Below are 24,131 nucleotides of genomic sequence, written 5' to 3' on the forward strand. Positions count from 1 at the left end.
TATATATATATATATATATATATATATATATATATTACAGAAAATAAAGAACTTTATCACAATATTCTAATTTTCTGAGACAGTCATGTGTGTATATATATATATATATATATATATATATATATATATATATATATATATATATATATATATATATATATATATATATATATATATATAATTTTACACGGACTCAGCTGGTTTCTTCCTCTCATTTGATCCGTTGTGCAAGAAAATGTGACATCATTCGTGATCAGCCCGGCACTGTCAACACACAGGGGTAGACCTGGATTTGTTCTAAAGCATTTATTGGAGGACTTTAGAAACATTAAAGCAAGATGTGGGTAGAGTAGGTAGAAATTTTACTCAAGTAAGAGTAAAAAGTACCCAACCAAGAAATTACCCAAGAATAAAAAGGTATTTAGTAAGAAGTCTACTCAATGACTGAGTAAATATTTATAACTGATTTAATATTTATACAGTATGTAATTAGTCAGGCAAAAATATTAAATTAAGTGAAAATTCTGGTATTTTAATGACTAACAATAACAATTAAAAAGTAAGAAATTCAGGGAGAACAAACACTTTTCTAAACAATGTTTTTCAACATAAAACATATGAAACCAAGTATTTATTGTATATACAGCAAGTTAGGACAGTGCAGAGTGCTTCCATTTACAATATCTACTGTTTACTGTGGTTAATTGACCTGTATATGGCTCAATAAACTCAGCAGATAGAAAATACCTTTAAAACAACGAAGCTCAGTACAGACAAGAAGTCTCACCTTAATATAAACTGTAGCTGATTGTCTCTGGTGCATTTTTGGTTGAAACAAGTTTGTTCTTTATTCAGTGAAGTTACTCACTGTGGATAGAGTAGCCAGAAATTTTAAGAGTAGTGATACATCTTCATAACATTTACTTAAGAAGTACAGTGCAGTAAAACTATTTTGAGAAGTATATTTTGTTAAAGAGTTACACAAGTAAATATAAATGACTATATGTAAACAGTTACTACCCACCTCTGATTAAAGCCCATTTAACTTAAAGGGGACATATCATGCAAAATCCATGTTTTTGCCTTTAAATAGGTTTGGTCTTATATTTGGAGTCTCTAGGAGTGCAGAAAAGTTGAATGCAGTCTCTCTAGGAGCTGCATAGAGATATTTATATTCTGTTTGGGTCATATTTTTCAAGCTGTTTGCTATTATGTTTTTTTTATCAGTTACGTCACAGTATTTGCTGCAGCTCTGCTAAACAAGGTCATGGACTTCAAACTTACCAAATTCATACATTTTTATTTCCCACAGCGATTATGTAGTCAAAGTGGATAAATCATCAGTTGTTCATCACACCGTCCTCCAGCAGACTATAAAAATGGCCGAACGGGTTAAATTAAATCCTCTGTGTCCTGAAGGGGGCGGCGTGTGAAGTGCCTCCTTTAATTTAAAGAGACAGCATCGAAAACGAGTTGCTCCCAGAGGCTTCTCAGCACAGAGGTAAAATGAGGTAAATTAACGAGGAATTCAGACCAGAGCATTGAAGTTCCACTTTATATAAACCACAACTGAAGGATTTCAGTGTGAAACAGGAAGAACTGAAAAGCATGAAATGTCCCCTTTATAATAAAATCAAACAAGCATGAACTTCAGGTGAATGTTAAGTTTTGTTTTTCCCACAAAAATGAAAGCCAAGATTATTTAGACATCACTAGAGCAGGTAACAACTATTTTTACCTCTAAAACCTGTCTAAAGAGGCAAAGATAAACCTGCTGATGTTGAGCTTGTAGATCTGCAGAGTCTGGCAGCAGCAGGAGGTCAAAATGTAGAAGTTCTGATGTTTTCGTATTTCTCTGCACCGTCATCTTCATCATGACAGACCTGATTAAAACAAACATAAAAATTCAACACCTGACGCATGAAATAAATTATAAATGAATCTATCATTTACACAATCTGAACCCAGACGGTTGTTCTTTTTTACAAAAGCTGACATATTTAGAAATTGTTCATGATTTGGGATTTTTAGTGGATTTGATTGGTGTCTAAAACATCTGATCAACTTCCTGCTAAAAGCTGATATGACCTCTTTAAAAAGTCTGGGTTCAGTCAAACCAGTTATTGAATCAATGTTGGATGCAAAGACTGGAGTTTAGATTTTACTAAATCTGTCTATGCATTTTTGTACTATAAATGTCCTCATCTCTAAATACTAAGTTCTATCCATGCTGCACAATCCATATTTCTATATTTGGTTGTACTGCATCTGTTTTTGAACCTAACCCTTTTAATGAGAAAGGAGCTGTACAAAGTCTGTTTCCAGCACATTCTAAATATTCTGGGTGGGGTCAAGCCCTGGACTTTGGATTGTTCCTGAACCACTTTCACAGTTTGAGCCACACTTCACCATTTTGGACGGACCTTCATGCCATCAGTGAAGAATAAATACCCAGATGGACAACCGTGGACATTCACCAGGCTGTCCACTGTTCTCCATTTGTTTTACCATGTTTATGCTGAACATTGAACTGACTGAACAAAGCCTGATGGGAGTGCTACTTCAGTTGATCTTTTCTAGACTCTCATCAGTTTAAAATGAAGGAAAGTCTGATACTGTTTTGGGAAAAACACCAAATGCTCAGAAAAAAAAACTGTGATAAAGGACCATAGATATTTATTTTATTCATCTCTCTCCTAGTGGTTAGATCAGTGTGCTTGCTCCCCCTGGGTGCTATAATAGCTGCCCACTGCTCCCTGAAGGGTGGTTAAATGTAGTAGACAAATTTCATTGGAATATACAATTGCAATTCGTTAATCTGGGAAAAATGTATGAACTCCGCTAGAGAACAGACTGTAAACAAATTATTAATATTTAGTTAAAAACTCACAGGGTTTTCCTCCAGATGTGTTTTTCTCCCTGAAAAAGAAGAGCAAAGGTTGAGCTTTCCTAAAGAACCTTTGTGTTTCTCCAGTTTTCACAACGATCTTTGAAGACTCTCACCTTTAGTTCTGGTCCAAATGCTGATGATCACAACAGCTGCTATCAGAGCCGCTAAACCCACAGAACCAAGGAGGAACCTCCACCAGACTGTTGCATGTTCTGCACAGAGACACAGGAGAGAGAGTGGAAAGAGCAGCTTGGTTTGGTGGAACATCACTGACTGCAGGATCAGACGTGGTTTCAGCTGGATAACAGGACTTTGAGGAGAACTGAAGGGAAGATTTAGTTGTTGCTGTTTCATCATTTTCTGAATGAAAAGATCAAAACTCAACTTATTATTTGAGAAACAAATAAACCTTTAAATCTCCTTTCTATTCTGCAGGTTTTACATAAAGGAACTAAAGTTGGTTTAACCAGTTTGTAACAACCTGTCTCTCACCTGATGGATGAGAAATAAAGGTGAAAAGCTGAACTTTAATCAAACAGAATCTGAATTAAAAGACTTCTGCTGAAAGTTGGAGCCTTAAAATCCTTAAAATCTCCCTTTTCAGCTTTGTTTGTAGTTAAAAGCATCACTAAATATAAATATTTTTAATTTAGTTCTATAATCTTAAAGCAGATTTTGTGTGTTTGTACCTGTATTGCTGTCATCTGGTGTTTTTCTTAGTTTAGGTGTAACTGGTGTTGTGGTCACTGTTTTAAGAAAAGAGAGTAAACAACATTATTCTTAGAAATTTTGTTTAATGTAATCAATATATCCAGGAGAGTCTTTTAACAGGTTGTTATAATTTCTCACCTGATGGACGAGAGCTGAAGGTAAAAGTCAGCAGTCTTTCATCCTCTGTCTTTACTTCACAGCTGAACAAGTTAAACCTTGATGGATAAATGTAATGAGACGTCTGGAAGCTGACAGCAGCAGAGCAGGAAGAGGATGATTCTGTTATTTCTCGGTTATCTTTATCCTCATAGTTACTATTAAACAACCACTTCACTCTGTTTTTACACTGTCTGTCTGTCAACACAGAGCAGGTTAATGTCACCATGTTCTGGTTCTGATCTTCTCTCACTGAGGATTTAAATGAGAAAAGCAGAGTAACTATGGTTACTTCAGGTTTTGAAACCATTATGATTCTGCTGTCAGCAGGTTGTTGTCACTAAAAGCTGAAAATATTCTCTAATACTCACAGTTCATAAGAGAAAGATAAACTTTAGCATTTGGTCCGCTCTGTGTTGCTGATATAAACTGTCTGCAGATGTAGAGACCAACATCCTCAGCTGTGACTTTCTTTAGAACCAGAGAACAGTTTGGAGACAAACTCAGTCTGTCTGAGCGGCCATCTTTAACCTGCCCATGATTAACTATCTCTACAGCACCTTGTCCTGATTTACCGTGAATCCAGGAGGTGGAGCTACAGTCACTGTAACCATGATCCACATTTTCACAAGGCAAAGTGACGTCATCTCCAGCTCTGATGGTGAAGTAGAGGGAGAGTTCTCTGTTCTCTGCTCCTAGTGACACATAAGCAGAAATACTCACGTAAATATTTAAATAATGAATAACTGTGTGGATATTTCACATCTTATATGACCAGATCATCAAAGGGGAACTAAAGTCCAGGTCTGCTCTATCAAACTAACAACATTCTGCTCTGATGAAACAGTCCTGTTAATGTTGAAATGAAGAGAATTTAATAAACAGCAGCTGGAGAGAAACTCACCTGGAATCTGCAGCAACAGCAGGAAAAATACAAACATTTTCCTCCATCTAGACTCCTCCATGGTTCCTCTCTGCTTCATCGTCTCTCTCTGCTTCCTGTATAACTCTGTCAGCTTGAGCTTTTAACCCACAGTCTTTCTACTTCCTGTAACTATTGAGGGTTTAACTTCTTCATTCAAGCTGTCATGTTTCACACCACAGCTGGTTTAAAGCAGGAAGGTTTAGCCGTCCTTTACGTTCCTGCTGTGTATTCAACACTAAACTACTTTTAATTTACAACAAAAATTGACTCGCTTTACTCCATCTATAGTTTCATCCTGTACCGGCTTTGCGTGACATTTCATATTGTATACTTATTTTTTTTTTACTATTACAGTCCATAATTTATTAAATATGACTAAACGTGTATGTTAACTTCATTATAAATATGAGACAAACGTTCCTTTTGTGTTAAAATACACCAACTCTGACTTGCAATCGACATCGCCCCCTTAAAGTCAATGGGAAGAAATACTACAGTTAAAAATATGAACATAGAGTAATGGAATGCACTCCACTTTTGGTCCAGGAGAACATGTGACACTGAACCCTACAAAGAAACTAACAAATGAAAGATTTCCTGTAATGCCTGGGGTCTAGAGCCCGAATTAAACCGTACACAGGGCCGTGGATTAAGGAGCTTTTATTGTCACAAAGAAGGTTGGATGGATCAGAGACAGGACCGGGCCGAAGCCGACTGGAGATGGTGGGGATGAAGCGGGCAGACGCTGGAGCGCTGACAGACCGGGCCTGATGAGCTCTGGAGCTGGATCCGAGGCGTGCTTGACGAAGTGGGACAGGTGGTGCGTCGGAGCAGGGACGAGGACGTGAAGGAGGACTGTGGTGCTTAAATAGGGATGGCCTGACAGGAGTGATTAGAGCAGGGAATAGTTGCAGGTGACGGTGATCAGTGGGGAGGAGGTGATCAGGCGAAAGACTGAGTTAGAATCATTACAGAACCCCCCCCTCAAGGGCGGATTCCAGACGCCCAAAGCCGGGCATAATAGGGGCAGACCTGACAAAGACCAAAAAACGAAAAACTACCCACCCAGGGTGGGCGGAGGGAGGCATAGGACGGAGGGCCAAGAACCCAAGAACAAAAAAGAACCCCGACCGGGCATACAAATATGTGGGGGCGTGCTGGACTGCGCCAGCTTGATGAGGCGCGTCGGGCAGCACTGGCTCGGAAGCGGCGCCCAGGGCGAGTCCGTTGGGACCCGGCTCTGAGGAAAGGTTGGGTCTGCAGGGGGGCACCGGGCTACAGGTGACAGAAGGGGAAGCCTGGCTACAGGCGACATAAGGGGAAGCCTGGCTACAGGCGACAGAAGGGGAAGCCTGGCTACAGGCGACAGAAGGGAAATCCTGACTACAGGCGTCTGGAGGGAAAGCCTGACTACAGGCGTCTGGAGGGAAAGCCTGACTACAGGCGTCTGGAGGGAAAGCCTGGCTACAGGCTGTCGTGGAGGAAGCCTGGCTACAGGCTGTTGTGGAGGACAGACCCTTGGCAACAAAAAGTCTCAAAACCAGCCTCTGGAGGATGTCAGACAGTGACAGCCAGTAAAGTCTCTCCCAGAGCTAGCTGTCTACCAGGGGCTGAGGCTTCAGAAGAACACGAAGGGGGGCAAAGTCTCCAGGAGATCTTGGGTGCTGAGCCCTCTCCCGAGGACCGGGGCGCTCGAAGGAGGAAGCGTCCACCTGGGTTCCCACCTCACAGGTCGACGACGGACCCTCCTGGGTCGTTGCGTCGCAAGTCGGCGACGGACCCTCCTGGATCTCACCTGGAGGCTTGGGCGCAGGCGGGTCCTCCTGGACCTCCTCTTGAGGCTTGGGCGCAGGCGGGTCCTCCTGGACCTCCTCTTGAGGCTTGGGCGCAGGCGGGTCCTCCTGGACCTCCTCTTGAGGCTTGGGCGCAGGCGGCTCCTCCTGGACCCCCTCGCGGGTCTTGAACAGAGGCGGGTTCTCCTGGACCCCCTCGCGGGTCTTGAACAGAGGCGGGTCCTCCTGGACCCCCTCGCGGGTCTTGAACAGAGGCGGGTCCTCCTGGACCCCCTCGCGGGTCTTGAACAGAGGCGGGCCCTCCTTGATCCCCTCGCGGGTCTTGAACAGAGGCGGGCCCTCCTTGACCCCCTCGCGGGTCTTGAACAGAGGCTGGCCCTCCAGGACCCCCTCGCAGGTCTTGAACAGAGGCGGGCCCTCCGGTGATGGCAGAGCAGGGAGGCCATCGGTGGCCGCAGTGTGCGCAGCCCCTCCATGGGCCGGAAAAGCCCTTATCGAGAACAGGTCCTCCCTGTCGCCATAGAAGAAGTCCCAAAGGTGAGACTCCTCAACATGTGGTGCGGCCATTGTAACATCGTCCCAGACTGGGGCATGTGCACCTTCAAAAACTTGCTCTGGGACTGAGGCGTAGGCTGGACCCTTAGTGACCGAATCAGGAGGTGAGGCATCGGCCGGACCCTCGGTGACCGAATCAGGAGGCGAGGCGTCGGCCGGACACTCAGTGACAGGAGCAGAACGGCTGTAGAATGCCCTGAGAGCTGATCTATAGTTGTCCTCCAACTCCTTTAATTTTCTCTCCAGCTCTTCAGAGTAATGATAAAATAGAGTCTCCCTCAGACGCTTGATTGTAGGGGCAAAAGTTCTTATTTTGTCCTGCAGTCTTCTGTACTCTGAGCTGGGGGCGGCACAAGGGGAAGCTGTGGAGAGCTTGGCTCCGTTGGTCTGCGGGCTCCGGACTACAGAGCAACGAACTGGGCAGGAAGTAGCAGCAGGAGCAATGGAGGCTACCGACTGGAGATGGTGGGGATGAAGCGGGCAGACGGAACGCTGGAGCACTGACAGACCGGGCCTGATGAGCTCCGGAGCTGGGTCCGAGGCGTGCTTGACGAAGTGGGACAGGTGGTGCGTCGGAGCAGGGACCAGGACGTGAAGGAGGACTGTGGCACGTCAGGGTGAAAGCCAGGACGTGCTGGTGGATCGAGACAGGAGGGGAGACTGGAACACAAAGTTGAGAGGTGAGTGGGTGGCAAGATCAACTAACCTGGGATGGCGTGAGGTAGCAGACTGGCTGGCGAGGAGTGCAAGGCTGGAGAGCGTGAGGGAAGCTGGACGTCTGGTAATCGAGGGAGTGGATGGTCTTGGAGATCAGAACGAACCGGCAAAGACAGACTGAAAGAGGAGTGCTTAAATAGGGATGGCCTGACAGGAGTAATTAGAGCAGGGAATAGTTGCAGGTGACGGTGATCAGTGGGGAGGAGGTGATCAGGCGAAAGACTGAGCTAGAATCATTACATTTTCTACCTCCCCTGATCGAAGATAACAAATATATCATGCATACATTTTGCAAGAGATGTCATCAAAATGGACAAAACTGCAATGTTCCTTTTTCTCCTCCAACTTTATTTGAAAAAAATAACATTACAAAGAGGACCTTGGACACAATTACAAAATAAAAATAAGCCATGACAAAATAAGTACTAAGGTCTTGCAGTCTACAGAGTAGATAAATTTGTACATACAGTAATGTGTAGAATAAAACAATGTGTACTTCTTAGTCTTTTCAATTTGTATTTTTAACAAAAATACATTCAAATACATATAATAAATGTACTGGTTCAACAATAACAACAGAAGAGAAACAATTAGAAAAAAAGTATATATATATATATATATATATATATATATATATATATATATATATATATATATATATATATATATGTATGTCTCCTCATTTTTTGTGTTCAAAAATGTTTGATTTGTACTGTTTAACAGTTTTGGTATCAGTCCATTTTAAGCTGCAAACACGTTGACCACAACAAAATGAACCCTGAGATGCAGGGATGCTGTCTCAGCCTGCTGCTCCAGATCCATCCAGAACAGATGCAGCACAGAGACTTCAACAAAGCGGTGCCACTTGATAGGCAGTAATTTCAATGTCCACAAGTCTTCTAAAAGTTTTTACTCGTCATTTAGCTTTTGTTGTGTTGTTAAACTGAGAAAACCCCACTACCTAGGTTTAAAGGTTTACCAGCTCTATATTTAAGCTATAAGTCATTCTTCATAGAACAGTTTTCAGACAGTCAGGTGCAACACAAAGCAGTTAAAAGACATAAAAACAAGTCCATAAAATGCAAGTCAAATGTACCAACACAACATGCATCCCCTTCAAAGTCCACCAGATGGCGCCCTTTGTTTCACAAAACCTCCTTTAGTCCACCACCCTGCCCCAGTCTCTATATTAATAACCTTTGCCATTTTTACAGTGTTCATTACATTCAATAAAAACTGTCCCCTGCATCTGACTGATATCGGAAACCGGAAATGTTGAGTATGACAGAGTGAGGTAGAACTACTCAGAGTAGCAACTTTTCTCCGATCAGCGCCTGGCGCTCAGAGTGAGGCTGTGGAAAACCATTTCAAATTGCAAAATGGTACAAAAAAATTGGTTTATTATTATTTTGTTTAAGGTTTAACTTAGATTTTATTTACTGCACAGCATAGTTTTGCCGTAACCAGGAAACACTGGTTACAGCTCACTCAAGTTATTTTCTAATAGCAGGGTTTCCCGCAGCGCTATCTTGGCGAGGCGGCCGCCTCGCCAAACTCAGGCTACCGCCTCGCCAACGTTCCAAAAAAAAAAAACGAACTCATGCTTGCATGTTAATGTGACGTTAACACGCGTTTTTTTGTTGTTGCTTTCGCGCATGCGTGAATGGCAGGGAAAAAACACATGGATAACTCCCCCCCCCCCCCCCCCCCCGCACAAAACTTGTCGTCTCCTCCCCCCCCCCCCCCTCCGCGAGTCGGCAGAACTTGTCTCTACAACCCCCCCCCCCAACTCACCGCCTCGCCTAAGCAAACTGCTGCGGGAAACACTGAATAGAATTAATTTTTCGTACAAAATAATGACATTGGTTATAAAGTGAGCCTCAGGAGCTTAGGTGTTCGATACAGCGATGTCCTTGGAGAGCCACTCCAAACAATTAGTTAGAAACTATTATTTCCAACTAAGAAATATCTCCAAATTAACACCATTGGTGTCAAAGGGTGAGTTGGAAATGATTATTCATGCTTTTATCTCCTCACGGTTGGACTATTGCAATAAACTTTTTACATGTTTGAGCAAGAAGAAGCTATACCATCTTCAGGTTGTCCAGAACTCTGCTGCAAGGCTTTTAACTCACATAAACAAAAGAGAACACATTACCCCAGTATTGGCAGCTTTGCACTGGCTACCGGTCCAGTATAGAATCCAGTTCAAAATTCTTGTCCTTACTTTTAGAGCGCTGCATGGTCTAGCTCCTCCCTACATTTCTGAGCTGATCCATACTCCGACCCAAAGTCTGAGGTCATTGGGCCAATCATTGTTAGTGGTCCCACGCACTTATTTTAAAACTAGAGGGGATCGCTCATTCCAGGCAGTGGCTCCGAGGCTGTGGGATGTTTTGCCTCTTTCTTTAAGTTGTTTGAACTCTGTTGCTTCTTTTAAAAAGCAACTAAAGACACTGCTATTCAAGCAGGCTTTTAATTAGACATGTGGTTTTTATGGTTTCGTTTGTATGTTTTCCATTTTGTTTTATAATGCTGTTTAAGTATTGCTGTATACTGATTTTTGTATTTGTATTTTACTGTGAAGCACTTTGTGATTTTTATCTAAGAAAAGTGCTATATAAATAAATTTTACTTACTTACTTACTTAGAACTCCGGCTTGTTGGTGGTAAAGGGAGACATTAAAAACACTAAAGACGTTCTTTCCACAATCGTCACTAATGATGTGCTTTAAACGTCCACAGAGGCCACATCCAAGGAGCGTCCTTCCGATAAAGTTTGCATGTTCCCCCTGTGCTGGAATGGGTTTTCTCTGGGTACTCTGGGTACTATTTAGGTCCATTCTCCTTTAATTGCCCTTAGGTGTAACAGGTGTTGGGTTGGAACTGGGATGACGGGCAGCAAGTCTAACCAACAGGTTAGAGCAGAGTTCATAGTTGGAGGCAGTCCTAAGTCTTTTTTTTTTTTTTTTTTTTTTTTTTTTTTTTTTTTTTCCCAGTGTCCTGTCTAGCACTATGGCAATAGGAATTGATATCTCAATGCCAGATGGAGCTCGACAGATTTTGCTTTTACAGGTGGAGCAAACAGCTTTCGCCATAGTGCTCCACTTGATTTATGCTTTTAAATAGCTTTATTATGATTCCTGCAAGGAGAATTTCAAATTATATGGACATGACAATGGGAGAGTAAAGGAAGAACAAAAAGTGAAAGAAAAGAAAAAGAGTAGAGGTGAAAAGAAAGAGGAGATAAAAGGAAGAGAATGTCCTCTGTCTGCTCCATCACCTGGAAAGAGACACAAAAAGAACAGCACAACCAATAGACATAAAGCAACAGATACACTTGAATAACACCTAGATGCCATTGCTAAATCATATATATTATTATGTAAGCTGACATGTGTAATGTTTATTAATTAGTCCCAGGCCAACTAATAATTACAGTTCTTTTGAACATTTAACCCTCAGTTTCCCTCATCCAAACTGCAAAGCAATAAAACCTCTTCTGTTTGTTGTTTTGTATCGTCCACCAGGCCCTTACACTCAGTTTTTGGATGAGTTGTCAGATTTCCTATCTGATTTGGTGTTAAATACTGATAAGGTTATTATAGTGGGTGATTTTAACATCCATGTTGACACTGAATGTGATAACCTTAGTGTAGCCTTTAAAACTATCCTAGATTCAATTGGTTTTGCTCAAAATGTGCATGAACCGACGCACTCTCGGCTCCATACTTTAGACCTTGTGCTGACATATGGCATTGATTGTGAAGAATTAACAGTATTTCCTCACAACCCTGTCCTGTCTGATCATTTTTTAATAACATTTGAGTTTAATCTAACTGAATTCTCCACCCCCAAAAGAGGGTTCCATTATAGTAGATTTTTATCGGATAATGCTGTATCAAAACTTAAAGAGTCTGTCCCCTTCTTAATATCCTCAGTATTGCAGAAATGCCCTGTAGATGGCAGCATTGCTGTTTCTTCCCATTCACAAATCGATACCTTTGCTAACAATGTGACTTCCTCATTGCGTTCTGCATTAGACAATGTAGCTCCCTTGAAAAAGAAGGTGATTATTCACAGGAAGCTGGCTCCTTGGTTTAATTCAGAGCTGCGTTCCTTGAAGCGCAATGTTAGGAAATTGGAGAGAAAATGGCGCTCTACACACCAAGAGGAATCCTACTTAATCTGGAGGGACAGACTATTGTTGTATAACAAGACCCTCTGCAGAGTTAGAGCAGCATATTTTTTCATCATTAATTGAAGAGAATAAAAATAATCCTAGATTTCTCTTTAGTACAGTTGCCAAACTTACCCAGAGCCACAGCTCTGTTGATCCATCCATTCCCTTAGCTCTCAGTAGTAATGATTTTATGGGATTCTTCATAAATAAAATTGATGCCATTAAAAATAAAATAATTGGCATCCTCCCAAACATGATTACCTCGTCCTCAGTAAGTGAGGCAGCATTGGAGGAATCTTTAGAATCTGCGCAGTGTTTGAACTGTTTAGAAGCAGTAGAGCTTTCTGAGCTATCTAAAATTTTAGCTTCATCTAAACCTTCTACCTGTATGTTAGACCCAATCCCAACCAAGTTGTTTAAGGACATATTCCCTTTGATCAGTGGCACTATTTTAGACATGATTAATCTATCCTTAGTAAATGGATATGTACCACAGGTTTTGAAAGTAGCTGTTATTAAACCTTTACTTAAGAAACCTTCTCTTGATCAAGATGAGTTAGTAAATTACAGACCTATATCTAATCTTCTTTTCTTATCTAAAATTCTTGAGAAAGTAGTTGCTAATCAACTTTGTGAACATTTACAAAGTAATGACCTACTTGAGGAGTTTCAGTCAGGCTTCAGAGCTCATCATAGCACTGAAACAGCTCTGGTGAAGGTCACTAATGATATTCTCATGGCCTCAGATAATGGACTTGTGTCTATACTTGTCCTGTTAGATCTCAGTGCTGCGTTTGATACAGTTGATCACAATATTCTCCTACAAAGACTTGAACATACTGTAGGGATTAAGGGGAAAGCATTAGGCTGGTTTAAATCTTATCTGTCAGACAGATTCCAATTTGTTCATGTTAATAATAAATCTTCCTCAAACTCTAGGGTCACTTGTGGAGTACCACAGGGTTCAGTCCTTGGACCAATTCTCTTTACTATATATATGCTTCCGATAGGCAAAATTATCAGACAGCATGGGATTAATTTCCACTGTTATGCTGATGATACTCAGCTATATTTATCCATAAATCCTGATGAATCCAATCAATTACTTCGACTGCAGTCATGTCTTGATGACATCAAAAGCTGGATGACTTTAAATTTCCTGCATCTAAATTCTGACAAGACCGAAGTTTTAATCTTTGGGCCAGAGTCCTCAAAAAATAAACTTCTTAACCAATCACTTAATCTGGGTGGCATTAAACTGGCCTCTGGTAATAAAGTAAAAAATCTTGGTGTTATTTTTGACCAAGACATGTCATTTAAATCCCATATTAAACAGGTTTCCAGAGTTTCCTTTTTTCACCTCCGGAATATCGCCAAAATTAGAAACATTCTGTCCAGGAGTGATGCTGAAAAACTGGTCCATGCATTTGTTACTTCAAGGCTGGACTATTGTAATTCTTTACTATCAGGAATTCCACAAAATGCAGTTCAAAGCCTTCAGCTGATCCAAAATGCTGCAGCAAGAGTTCTGATGAAAATCAACAAGAGGGATCATATTTCTCCAATTTTAGCTTCCCTTCATTGGCTTCCTGTTAAATCAAGAATAGAATTTAAAATTCTTCTTCTAACGTATAAAGCCCTTCATAATCAAACTCCATCATATATCAGAGCTCTGATTACCCCGTATGTTCCTAACAGAGCACTTCGCTCTCAGACCGCAGGTCTGCTGATGGTTCCTAGAGTCTCTAAAAGTAGAATGGGAGGCAGATCCTTTAGCTATCAGGCTCCTCTCCTGTGGAACCAACTCCCAGTTTTGGTCCGTGAGGCAGACACCCTGTCTACTTTTAAGACTAGGCTTAAAACTTTTCTTTTTGACAAAAATTATAACTAGTGACTCATGTTGCTCTCAGCCACCTTTATAGTTTTACTGCTATAGGCTTAGGTTACTGGAGTATATCAGGATCTAATTTTCTCACTATATTGAGTTCTACTGTTCTTCAATTATGCATTATGTGTTGTCATTTCTGCTTTAACTTTCTGTTCTCTCTCTTTTCTCTTCATAGTAGGTACACCTGGTCTGGCGTTCTGTTAACTGTGACATCATCCAGAGAAGACGGCTCACCCACTACTACCATCTAATGTAGAACAGATTACTAGATCAATGTGTGCTTCTGTGCTTTTTTGTCTCTCTTGTTGTGTCTGTTCTGTCTTCTGTAACCCCAGTCGGTCGAGGCAGATGACCGTTCATACTGAGCCCGGTTCTGCCGGAGGTTTTTTTTCCCGTTAATGGGTGGTTTTTCTTCCCACTGTCGCTTCATGCTTGCTCAGTATGAGGGATTGCAGCAAAGCCATGTACAATGCAGATGACTCTTCCTGTGGCTCTACGGTTCCCCAGGAGTGAATGCTGCTTGTCGGGACTTTGATGCAATCAACTGGTTTCCTTATATAGGACATTTTTGACCAATCTGTATAATCTGACCCAATCTGTATAATATGATTGAACTTGACTTTGTAAAGTGCCTTGAGATGACATGTTTCATGATTTGGCGCTATATAAATAAAATTGAATTGAATTGAATTGAATTAATGTGATATTTGAAAAAAGAAAGTGACACAACATAAATAAATAAATAAATAAATTATAAGATTACTGTATATAAGTGAACACTTAATACCTGGGACCCAGCACCTGTGGGAGATGTGAAAGTGCACTAGTTTAGGTGAAGATTATCCAGAAATAGCTTGATAGTGATTGTGGAGAACCAAAGAGCCACCTTCCCCGAGCACAGAGGCAGGCGTCAGGGGACCCGTAGCCCCGGACTCCCAAAGGGGCCCCTAAAGCAGGTCGCCCAGGAGGGGCCGACACAGGATATCTGAAACCCCCCCCCCAAGGAAGGAGCAGAGACGACCCCGAGGAAATCCCCCAGCCACCGCAACGCCGACGCCCTCAAGAGCCGCGGAGACGAGCCCGTGGGCTCCGCCGGCAGCCAGCTCCGCTGAAGTGGTCCCGGCCATGGGCCCTGAGGGCCAGAGGCCCCAGGGGCGCCCCGCCCCCGCGACGAGGGCCCCGGCCGCCCCCCGGGGGGCCAGGCCCCGCGAAGAGGCCGCCAGGAGCGGGCCGGCGCACGCCCGGGAACCCGCCCCAAACCCGAAGCCAACTAATGCGCCAGGGGGCCAAGGCGCCCGCCAACGAAGTGGAGGAGGGCAGGACGTGGGGGGATGGGCTCCGCACCTATCGGAGACTTGAGATGTTCTTGGGAGAGGGAGCGGACCACACCCATACCTGGAAAAAAAAAACTCATTCACCCCATCCCTCCCTTGTGCCCCACTCGCCACACACAAAAAAAAAAAAAAAAAAAAAAAAAAAAAAAAAAAGACGCTGTACACACATTCCCACATAACACTCACATCCAACACTGACCAAAGGGGGGAGGGTCACCCCAAATCGACTATACGACTGCTTGTGCCCGACCCCCGGCCCCGGCCCCCGACCAGACGCCCCCCGGACCGGGCCCCCCCAAGAGGGCGGGCCAACACGACCCGCACGAGCCACCCGGCCAGAGCCCCCCCCTCCCCCTAAATACCTAATAAACCCACTCCCTCCCCCCACCTTGCCCTTGCCATCCCTGCCCCCCGTCCCCTGGGGGGAGCGGAGGCATCAGCCCCAGACCTGGCAGGCCGCAGACTGCACACCGCAGCCCCCCGCCAAGACCCCGGACACAGTGGCCCGCACCTCCTCCAGGCCCCAGACTCCTTGCCTCCATCGGAGAACGGGGGTGTGCAGAAGACCCCGACCCTCCCTACGCCTGCTCAAATGTTGTGTTGTTGCATGTTGTTCTCAAGTGCGTTTAAAAACTGGGAGCGCCGAAGGGGATGCACGGCACAGCCCACCCCCCTTTCGGAAGGAAGCTGTTGCCAGCGCACCCCCTCCGTGTGACTGCCCAGAACCCTCAATGTCTAAGTGGGAGAGGAGGTGAAGGGAGCCGTCCGAGGTGAGGCCCACACAACATAAGCCCCCTCCCAGACGTCTTCCCCCCACCCCCCCCCCTACCATGGCCTATATGAGTGTGTGATGTGAAAAATGTTTGAAGTGAAAGTGTCTAAGATGCAAAATAAAATTGGGGAGAGGGGCGTCACCAGAAAGTGGCAACCTCCAGTAACGCCCCCTCCCTCATGACCTACATGTGTGGCGGCGTGATGGAGCAGGCAGAGGGAGGAGTCCGGGGATGGGGAGCAAATGACTGGGAAGCCAACCCAGGGAGCCAGCTCCCCTACTGACTCCAATAGGCACCCCCGCTCCCCGAAAGCCCCACCTAGAGAAGGGGGCCTCGCCAGCGGCACCACCGTAGCCCGGGGGCCAGGGAGAGGCCGCAGGGCCCGCCAGCCAACCACCCACCAGGACCAACACCTAAGCCCCCCCCAGCCCACCCACCAAGCCTACTTAAACTAAATAAATAAAATTAATAAATAAATAAATAAATACATAAATAAATAAATAAATAAATAAATAAATAAATAATAATAATAATAATAATAATAATAATAATAATAATAATAATAATAATAAGAGGGGGGGACCCTGGCCAGCCGGCCCGCACGAGCCACCCCAACCCCACCCCCCAGGTGAAACCCGCACCGGAAGACGACACGGACCAGGACCGGGACAGGGGGCCGGACACAAGTCCACCAGAACGTCAACCCCCCCCAACCCCCCCCCCCCCCCCCCCCCCCCCACCCGTGGATTTAATCCCTCCCCAACATTAACGTTCAAACAACTCACCATACATTCGACAGTAGACATCCAGGCTGGGTAGATCCCTACTCCCCCTCCTTTCCCCCTCCCCCCACTGGCAGAGTGCCTTTCCAATAAAGGAGAAGAGCATCTGCCCAGAGGTGTTAATGACCATGCCCCCCTACCAGCTCAACGGGCCCCGAGGCCCCCCAGCGCACCAGAGGCCCCGTGCAGGGGCGGACACCCGGGCGCGCGCCGGCCCACACCAAAAGCGGCACACCCCCCGGAACCGGAACCCCCGAGGCCCCGCCGGGGCCCGCGCCCGAGGGCGGCGCGCCCCAGGGACCCCAGACCCCCAGACCCACCCCGGCCCCACCCAGCGGCAGCACAGCTACCAGGTCAGTAACCCACGTCCGTCAACACGCAGCTCCCAAAGAGCGCCGCAAGCGGCTGCTGTAGGCCACCCGTAGGCCTCCCAAACTCCTCCCAGATGGGGGCAACAGACCCCGGAGCCGGATCCACCAGGCGCCCTACTCCAAGTGCCCCCAGGGCCCCAGGAACCCCTCCATCCAGCCACTGCGCCCTGCAGGAAGCAACCCACCGCCCCCTATTCCACTAAGTGATGGTGTTGATCAGAGGAGCCCAAAAAGACCAATCAGATGTGGAAGCAGATGCTGTCTCTAGATTAATATGATCCAACAAAAGGTCTCTATACTGATTGATACTGAGATTTTGTTTACTTTTCCAATTCATGAGGATAGTTTTCTTTGCGATGCATAAAGCAGTAAAAACCATGTAAACTATTTCTTTTTTCAGAGGACTTTCCTCAAAATTACCGAGCAGGCAAACTGATGGGGATGGTGTAATCTTACAGCTCAAGCACCTTGATAAGTCCTTACATATCTGTGTCCAGAACCTCTGGACTGGTGTGCATAACCATAACGCATGAAAATAATTATCAGGATGATTGCCTATGCAGTGTGGGCAGATATTAGATTGTGCCAGACCCATCTTGAATAATCTTTGTCCTGTGTAATGTACTCTGTGAAGGATTTTGTATTGTATTAGTTGTAAGTTGGTGTTTCTAGTCAATTTGAAAGTTCTTAGACATGTCTGAGCCCAGAAATTTTGTTCAAAGGTGCCAGATAAATCTTTTTCCCACTTCATTATAGGAAGAGATATCGAATCATCTATTTTAGTCAGTGTCCTGTATGATTTAGACAGTAGTTTGGGGGGGGTTAAATCTAAGAACTCTATTATATTAGTTGGGACTTGTAAACCACCATTAATATGCTTATATTTATTTTTAATTATAGATTTAAGTTGTTCATATTCCAAGAATTTATTTTTACTAATGCCATATTGCATATTTAGTTTAGCAAAATTGATGAACTCGGTTCCGTCAAGTAGATGTTCCAGATATTTAATACCTTTATTCTTCCAGTATGTAAAATTTATCATTTTATTATTTTGTAGGATATCAGGGTTATTCCAGATAGGTGTACGACTGCATGGGATAAGGGATGACTTTGTCATTTTGAGGAACTCCCACCATGCTGTCAGAGTAGAACTAATGTTGATATATTTGAAGCATGTATGCCGTTTTATATTTGAGCTTATAAACGGCAGATCTGAAATCATGATATTATTGCACATTTCCTGTTCTATATCTAGGAGGCAGTCCTAAGTCTAAAACTGGGTAAACAGAAGTGTTGGAATAACCAGAGCAGAATTCAGGAGCAGAGTCGGGTAACAGATCCAAGTTCGGTAACAGTCAGGCTGGATAAACAGACAGGCTTATATAGTTAAGAGACAGAACAGGGTCAGGTAACAAAGGCAGGCAATCAGATCAGAAAGGGAAACTGGTAATTCAGGGATCAGGCTGGCTCAGAATAATCGGGTCAGATCAAAAGGTAGACAAAGACAGAGAACACTGGACTAGACTCACCGAATGGCTCGGAATAATCTGGCCCTGAACCGTGGATAGAGGCAGGTATAAATAGAGGAGTGTACAGGTGACCGGAGTAGAAAACTGATTACGGGTGACAGGTGAGACTGATCAGAGGAAGGGTGGTGGCTAGAGATGGAACTGAACTGATTGGTGAGTGACTGGTGACAGGAGAGCGACAGACAAACTGATTGGGTAGTGGCTGGTGGCTGGGAGGTGAACTGAACTGACTAAATACTGGCTGGTGAAACAGGTTAAATAAAGAGAAGTTCAAAACTATAAAGGGAAGTTCAAAACTAAACCAAAACAAAACTCAAACTATGACAAGGACTCTGTTATACTCTCATTTATAATATAACTTTGGTTGGTTTTTAATGTTATATTTGTGCTGCTGAATAGGATTTTTTTTTTTTAGAAAAAGTCAAAAAGTGTTGCTTTTGTTGTGTTGTATTTGTGTTTATTCAACAGATTTTTGCCCTATTCGCACGGTATTGGGACCACATGTGATTTGTAATAATTAAGCCGTTGTATGCAGACAGATATTAACCAGCTCACGCTGTCAGGAAAAAGTAACAGCGCGAGGACTGTTGTTGTGCAGTGCGATAGACAGGATTATCCTCTCCTGTCAGGATAAGGGCTTCTATTGGAGACACAGACCTGCACTTTCAAAAATCAAGCTAAAAAACCAAAACTCACGAAATTTACCAGCAAGTCCTGACGCAGAGTTGACAGCTCTGCTTCTGTCACGCCACTGCAGTGCAACTAATTAATTACATGCAATTCATAGGCAATTCTTAGGTAAAACAAGATCCATGCAAATAGGGGATTAGACATTGTGCTGCAGGCAGAGAAAAAAAATCCGCTCCCAAGCCTAGGGCCTCAAAAAGAAGGACAAATATGCGTCTGGGGCATTAAAATCCAGAATGTCACCGGCCTTCAGCCAGACCCTACTGTAAGCCGTTAATATTGTGTTCTTTCCTTCGTTATTGCTCTTTTCCAGTTTTTGTGTACCTCTGCAAGATTTTGTAATGTATGCTATGGTTAATTGAAAATCAAAAATAATGGAAATAAAACAATAAAATAAAAAAAAAATAATGGGAAAAAAATCGAATTTAATAGCGAGCTAATATAGTTACATTGGGCATGCACAAACGTGCCGTAGTGACGTCATGACCGTATTTCTACATCACATCCGGTAATGAAGCGCAGTAGGAACGCCCACACAGCGCTGCAGTTATGCCTTACAGCAAAAACCCGTTACGGCAAAGACTAGTTCACCCCAAGGATCTGGTTCCCCAGCACCAACAGAGTAATTTTGTCCGTCCGTCCGTCCGTTGTCTTCCGCTTATCCGGGGTCGGGTCGCGGGGGTAGCAGCTTCAGTAGGGAGGCCCAGACGTCCCTCTCCCCAGCCACTTGGGCCAGCTCCTCAGGAGGAATCCCAAGGCGTTCCCAGGCCAGCCGGGAGACATAGTCCCTCCAGCGTGTCCTGGGTCTTCCCCTGGGTCTCCTCCCGGTGGGACGTGCCCGGAACACCTCACCAGGGAGGCGTCCAGGAGGCATCCTGACCAGATGCCCGAGCCACCTCAACTGTAATTTTGTGTATGCTGTTAATTGTCAGGAGGAGAACGATCAGAGTAAACAAAGCAGCTGCTGGCTAAAAGGATGGCTCCACGTAGAAGAGCAACATCATCAGGCCAAGATTCTGCAGTTTACACTCACCTGCAGACCAGCGGTCAGTCTTTCAGGGATGAAGATGTTCTCATCCTGGATAGGGAAGAACGTTGGTTTGAGAGAAGAGTAAAGGAAGTCATTTTTGTGAAGAGACACCGCCTGTTGTTGAACAGGGGAGAGGACTCTGGGTCCAGTTGTCCCCTTCTTACAATGCTGTTATTGTGAGCTTGTCTCAGCCTTCTGGGAACAACAAGCATCATCAGAGTACTAACGATGGGTTGTTCAGCTGATGGTCCTGTTTTGCATGTGAGCAAGAAGTTTTGATTGGGTCTATCGCCCCCTGCTGAGGAACTGTGGTAATAACAGCGGTGTGATTTTAACATATTAAGATGGACCACAGTCTCCCCTCAGGGGGCGATTAATCTCACACTTTCTAAGTTTATTAGTTGTGGATTTGTTGCTTCTGAAGCATTTACCTGATGAGAGAGGGGCATCAAGTGCATTGCCTGGGTGGGTGGGATCAGTGGAGATGCATCAGGCCCCTCTTTGGACTCGTTCTGCATAAAATGAATCCAAATCCTCTAGACGGCATCCCACAATCCCATGTGCTGTTCTCACAACCTGTGCTAAATCCCTCATCTCCTGTATTGTGCAGCTCCCATTCCATACAGTTATGCTGAGACATAAAACACATTCTATGGTTACTCTATAGATGCTTTATTTTTATTTATTCTTTTGCAGTTTACTGAAGAGTCCAGTTCTTTTAGGTTTCCTGAGGAAGAATAGCATTGTTGGGCCTTCTTCAATATGTGGGAGGTGTTCACTATCCAGGAGAGTTTGGAGGAGATGTGAATGCCCAGAACCCTAATACTGCCCACGCGCTCCTCCACCTCCCCCTGTCTGTAGAGAGGAGCGTGTTCAGTCCTCCTGAACCTCCTGTAATCTATTATTACCTTCTTGATCTTGCTCGTGTTCAGGATCAGGTTGTTCCTGGAGTACCACTGGGTCAGATTGCTGACCTCATCTCTGTAGTTGGTCTCATTACTGTTGGAGATGAGACCAACCACAGCGGTGCCATCTGCAAATTTATCTTTTCTGTTTGTGGGGAGGACAGCAGAACAGTCCTGGGTGAAGAGAGTGAAGACAGCAGGGCTGAGGACACAACCCTGAGGTGTTCCTGTGTTGAGGATCAGTGGAGCAGATGTTCCCTATCTTCACCATCTGGGGTCTGTTGGTGAGGAAGTCACTGATCCAGGAGCAGAGCAAAGTGGATAATCCATGTTTTAGAGCTTCAGAGCCAACATGTCTGGGAGCACGGTGTTAAAATGCTGAGCTGAAGTCCATGAAGAGCATCCTCACATGGTGTTGAGCTGCTGCAAATGGGTCAGAGCTGAGTGAAGTGCAAACAATACAGAGTCCTCTCTGGAGCGATTCTTCCTGTAGGCAAACTGCAGGCTGTCCAGCCCAGCAGGGATGGCATCGTTGAAGGACTTTAGGAGGATCCTCTGGAAGAACTTCATGATGGGGGTCAGAGCAACAGGACGTTAATCATTGAGGCAGGTGATGGTCGATTCTGACAATGGACCTACCTGCTTCTGAGCCTGAGACCCGTTGACCTGGTGGTTTCTATTTAGAAGCAGCTCTACACTCATCTTTTTAAAGTCACTGAATTTTAATTATAATAATTACTGTATCAGTGCGTCTTTTAGTAGTTTCATCTTGCTGTGAACCTCTTTGTATAACCTACAATATATACAAATTAATAATAAATACAATGCCTACTGTAGTAACAACTTTGCATGAAAACTCCAGAACAGAGCAAGTTTCTGATAGTAGCAAGTTAATTCTGCTGACCCCTAGTAGTAAGATTAAAATTTGTCCACTTTACTTTTTCTTTAGTAAACCATATATCTGTGTTAAAAAAGTAAACATCTTTGGTAACAAGCTTTGCTGAAAGGTTCTGAACTATTTGCTGTAAAAATTCTGAAATCCTTTCAGATAAATCCAGAAAATCTCAGATCTAAAAATGTGGAGAGCAGGAGGTCAAAGATCAGATCCAGTTTGTTCAAAAGCACAGCTCACTACCTTGAACCAGTAACTGGCTAAGATCAGTAGAGGTGGGTGGATCGATCCTAGGATAAATACTATCGATACCAACACCGTAAATCAGAGTGGTCATCTTCAGCAGCAGTTCATGTTAACTTTCAAAGATATTATCTATCATATGTTACTGGAGCCCACAGAGAAAATGTAATTAAGACCTTGAAAGAACCCAGTACATATATCCTATTAAAAAGTGTTATTTAAGATAACATTAGCTAATCCTTTATTCGTCCCACAACGGGGAAAATTATAGGATTAAAGCAACAGGCAGGAGCACACAACACAGACAAAATTACATAAGGATTGAAAGATATAAGAGGTGGATTAGGAAAAAAAACACTGAACATAACATTATTAATATTATTATTTAATTGTAATAATAAAATAAAAATCACGAAACCCCGAAAGGTCAACAGTTTCTGGATACATCAAGCTTAAATGTTAAAAGTATCGGTATCGGATCGATATCGCCGATACTGCCCCTGTATTTACTTGATATCGGATCAATTAAAAACTCCCGGTATCGCACACCTCTAAAGATCAGATGATATTAGTTAGTTTCTACTTTGCTGGCAGAAAGTTGTATTTTACATAATGATGATGAGTTTATGTACAATAAAATATAAAATACTTTGGATTATTTTAGTTCTGTTCATAAATTAACCAGTTACTGAATATTGATGTTGAATCTCTTTGTTTCACTATTTACAGTCCACATATATAACAAAGCTCTATCATATAACTCACTAACTGTACATTTCTGCTCAGATTGTATTTACACTCATTAAATGCAACAGCAAACGGTGCAGCACCAGCTATAAATGAATGTGTTAGTATCACTGACACTTAAACTCAACGGTCCACTTCCTGGAAAATGGTTCAATAAGGTGTGAAGAGATGTTTTATTTCCTTATGTGGTTCATTTTGTCTTAGCGATGCTGCTGCAGAGACTGCAGGGGTCGATGTTCACCTCCGTCTTATTTTTAGTCCTGACAGCAGAATAAGTCACAGAGTCTTTTTTCTGTTTGACCTGCAGCACAGAAACCACAAACTGTTTCAGTTCCATTTGAAAGACTTTCCACTTTCATCTATGTTATCATTTAACACGTTTCCAAACCTTGTGCATAATGGAGCTGTTCAGTCCGGCCCCATTCACATGGTTTTATGGTTTAAAAATAACGCTCCTCTGAGTAATTAGGGAGAAATTGAGATCAGATTATGATACATTTAACAAAGTTTAGTGAAAAGATGAATTCATTTAATCGTCTACCTGAAGCTTAGATTCAATTTTATCCTTCATTAATATTAAAACATTAAACAAGCAAATTAAAATGGGACTGTTATAAAACTGCTTATTGGGTCACTTACCTTTATCTTATTAGACATTCTGTCCTTAAAATGGTCAACAGTGGCATAGGTCACAATGGAATACACCTCATCCTGGGGAAAATGGACAGTAAACCTTTATTTACTGTTATAATAGAGATAATCTGCATCTTTCTAACCACATCAGCTCTTCTGTCTTATTCTATTCTGCTGGATTTGTCTTACTGCTTCCTTTATTTTATTTACCCAGTAATGTCTCATTGAGAAACATGATGTCTCCTGCCAAGGAGTCCACAGAGCAACATGATGGAGAGATTGTTGCCGTGCCAACAGCTCATGCTGGGCAGCTTCTTGTCATACGGCCCCAATGAGGAGCTGCTGAAACTGCAGGACTTTGTCCAGGAAGTTTGGTCTACTTTA

At 43.6% G+C, this 24,131-nt stretch overlaps 2 protein-coding genes across 4 annotated transcripts in view; both read right to left on the reverse strand.

Annotated features, from left to right (window-relative positions):
- Positions 1-24,131, reverse strand: part of LOC110368380 — a 718,672-nt gene that overhangs the window by 689,516 nt on the left and 5,025 nt on the right. The window lies entirely within an intron of this gene.
- Positions 575-6,022, reverse strand: LOC105924732. Of its 2 annotated transcripts, XM_036130498.1 has the most exons (8): positions 4,662-6,022; positions 4,129-4,452; positions 3,740-4,009; positions 3,580-3,636; positions 3,004-3,102; positions 2,891-2,919; positions 1,772-1,883; positions 575-1,491 (listed from the first exon to the last, which is right to left on the reverse strand). In XM_036130498.1, exons 1-7 carry the CDS (start codon positions 4,738-4,740, stop codon positions 1,821-1,823), a joined length of 921 nt encoding a protein of 306 aa, XP_035986391.1. In that variant the 5' UTR covers positions 4,741-6,022; the 3' UTR covers positions 575-1,491; positions 1,772-1,820. The 2 variants fall into 2 exon arrangements, with proteins under 2 accessions (XP_035986391.1, XP_035986390.1); XM_036130497.1 differs by having other exon boundaries at positions 575-1,883.

The sequence above is a fragment of the Fundulus heteroclitus genome, unplaced genomic scaffold (assembly GCF_011125445.2).
Source record: "Fundulus heteroclitus isolate FHET01 unplaced genomic scaffold, MU-UCD_Fhet_4.1 scaffold_36, whole genome shotgun sequence".
Classification (NCBI taxonomy): domain Eukaryota; kingdom Metazoa; phylum Chordata; class Actinopteri; order Cyprinodontiformes; family Fundulidae; genus Fundulus; species Fundulus heteroclitus.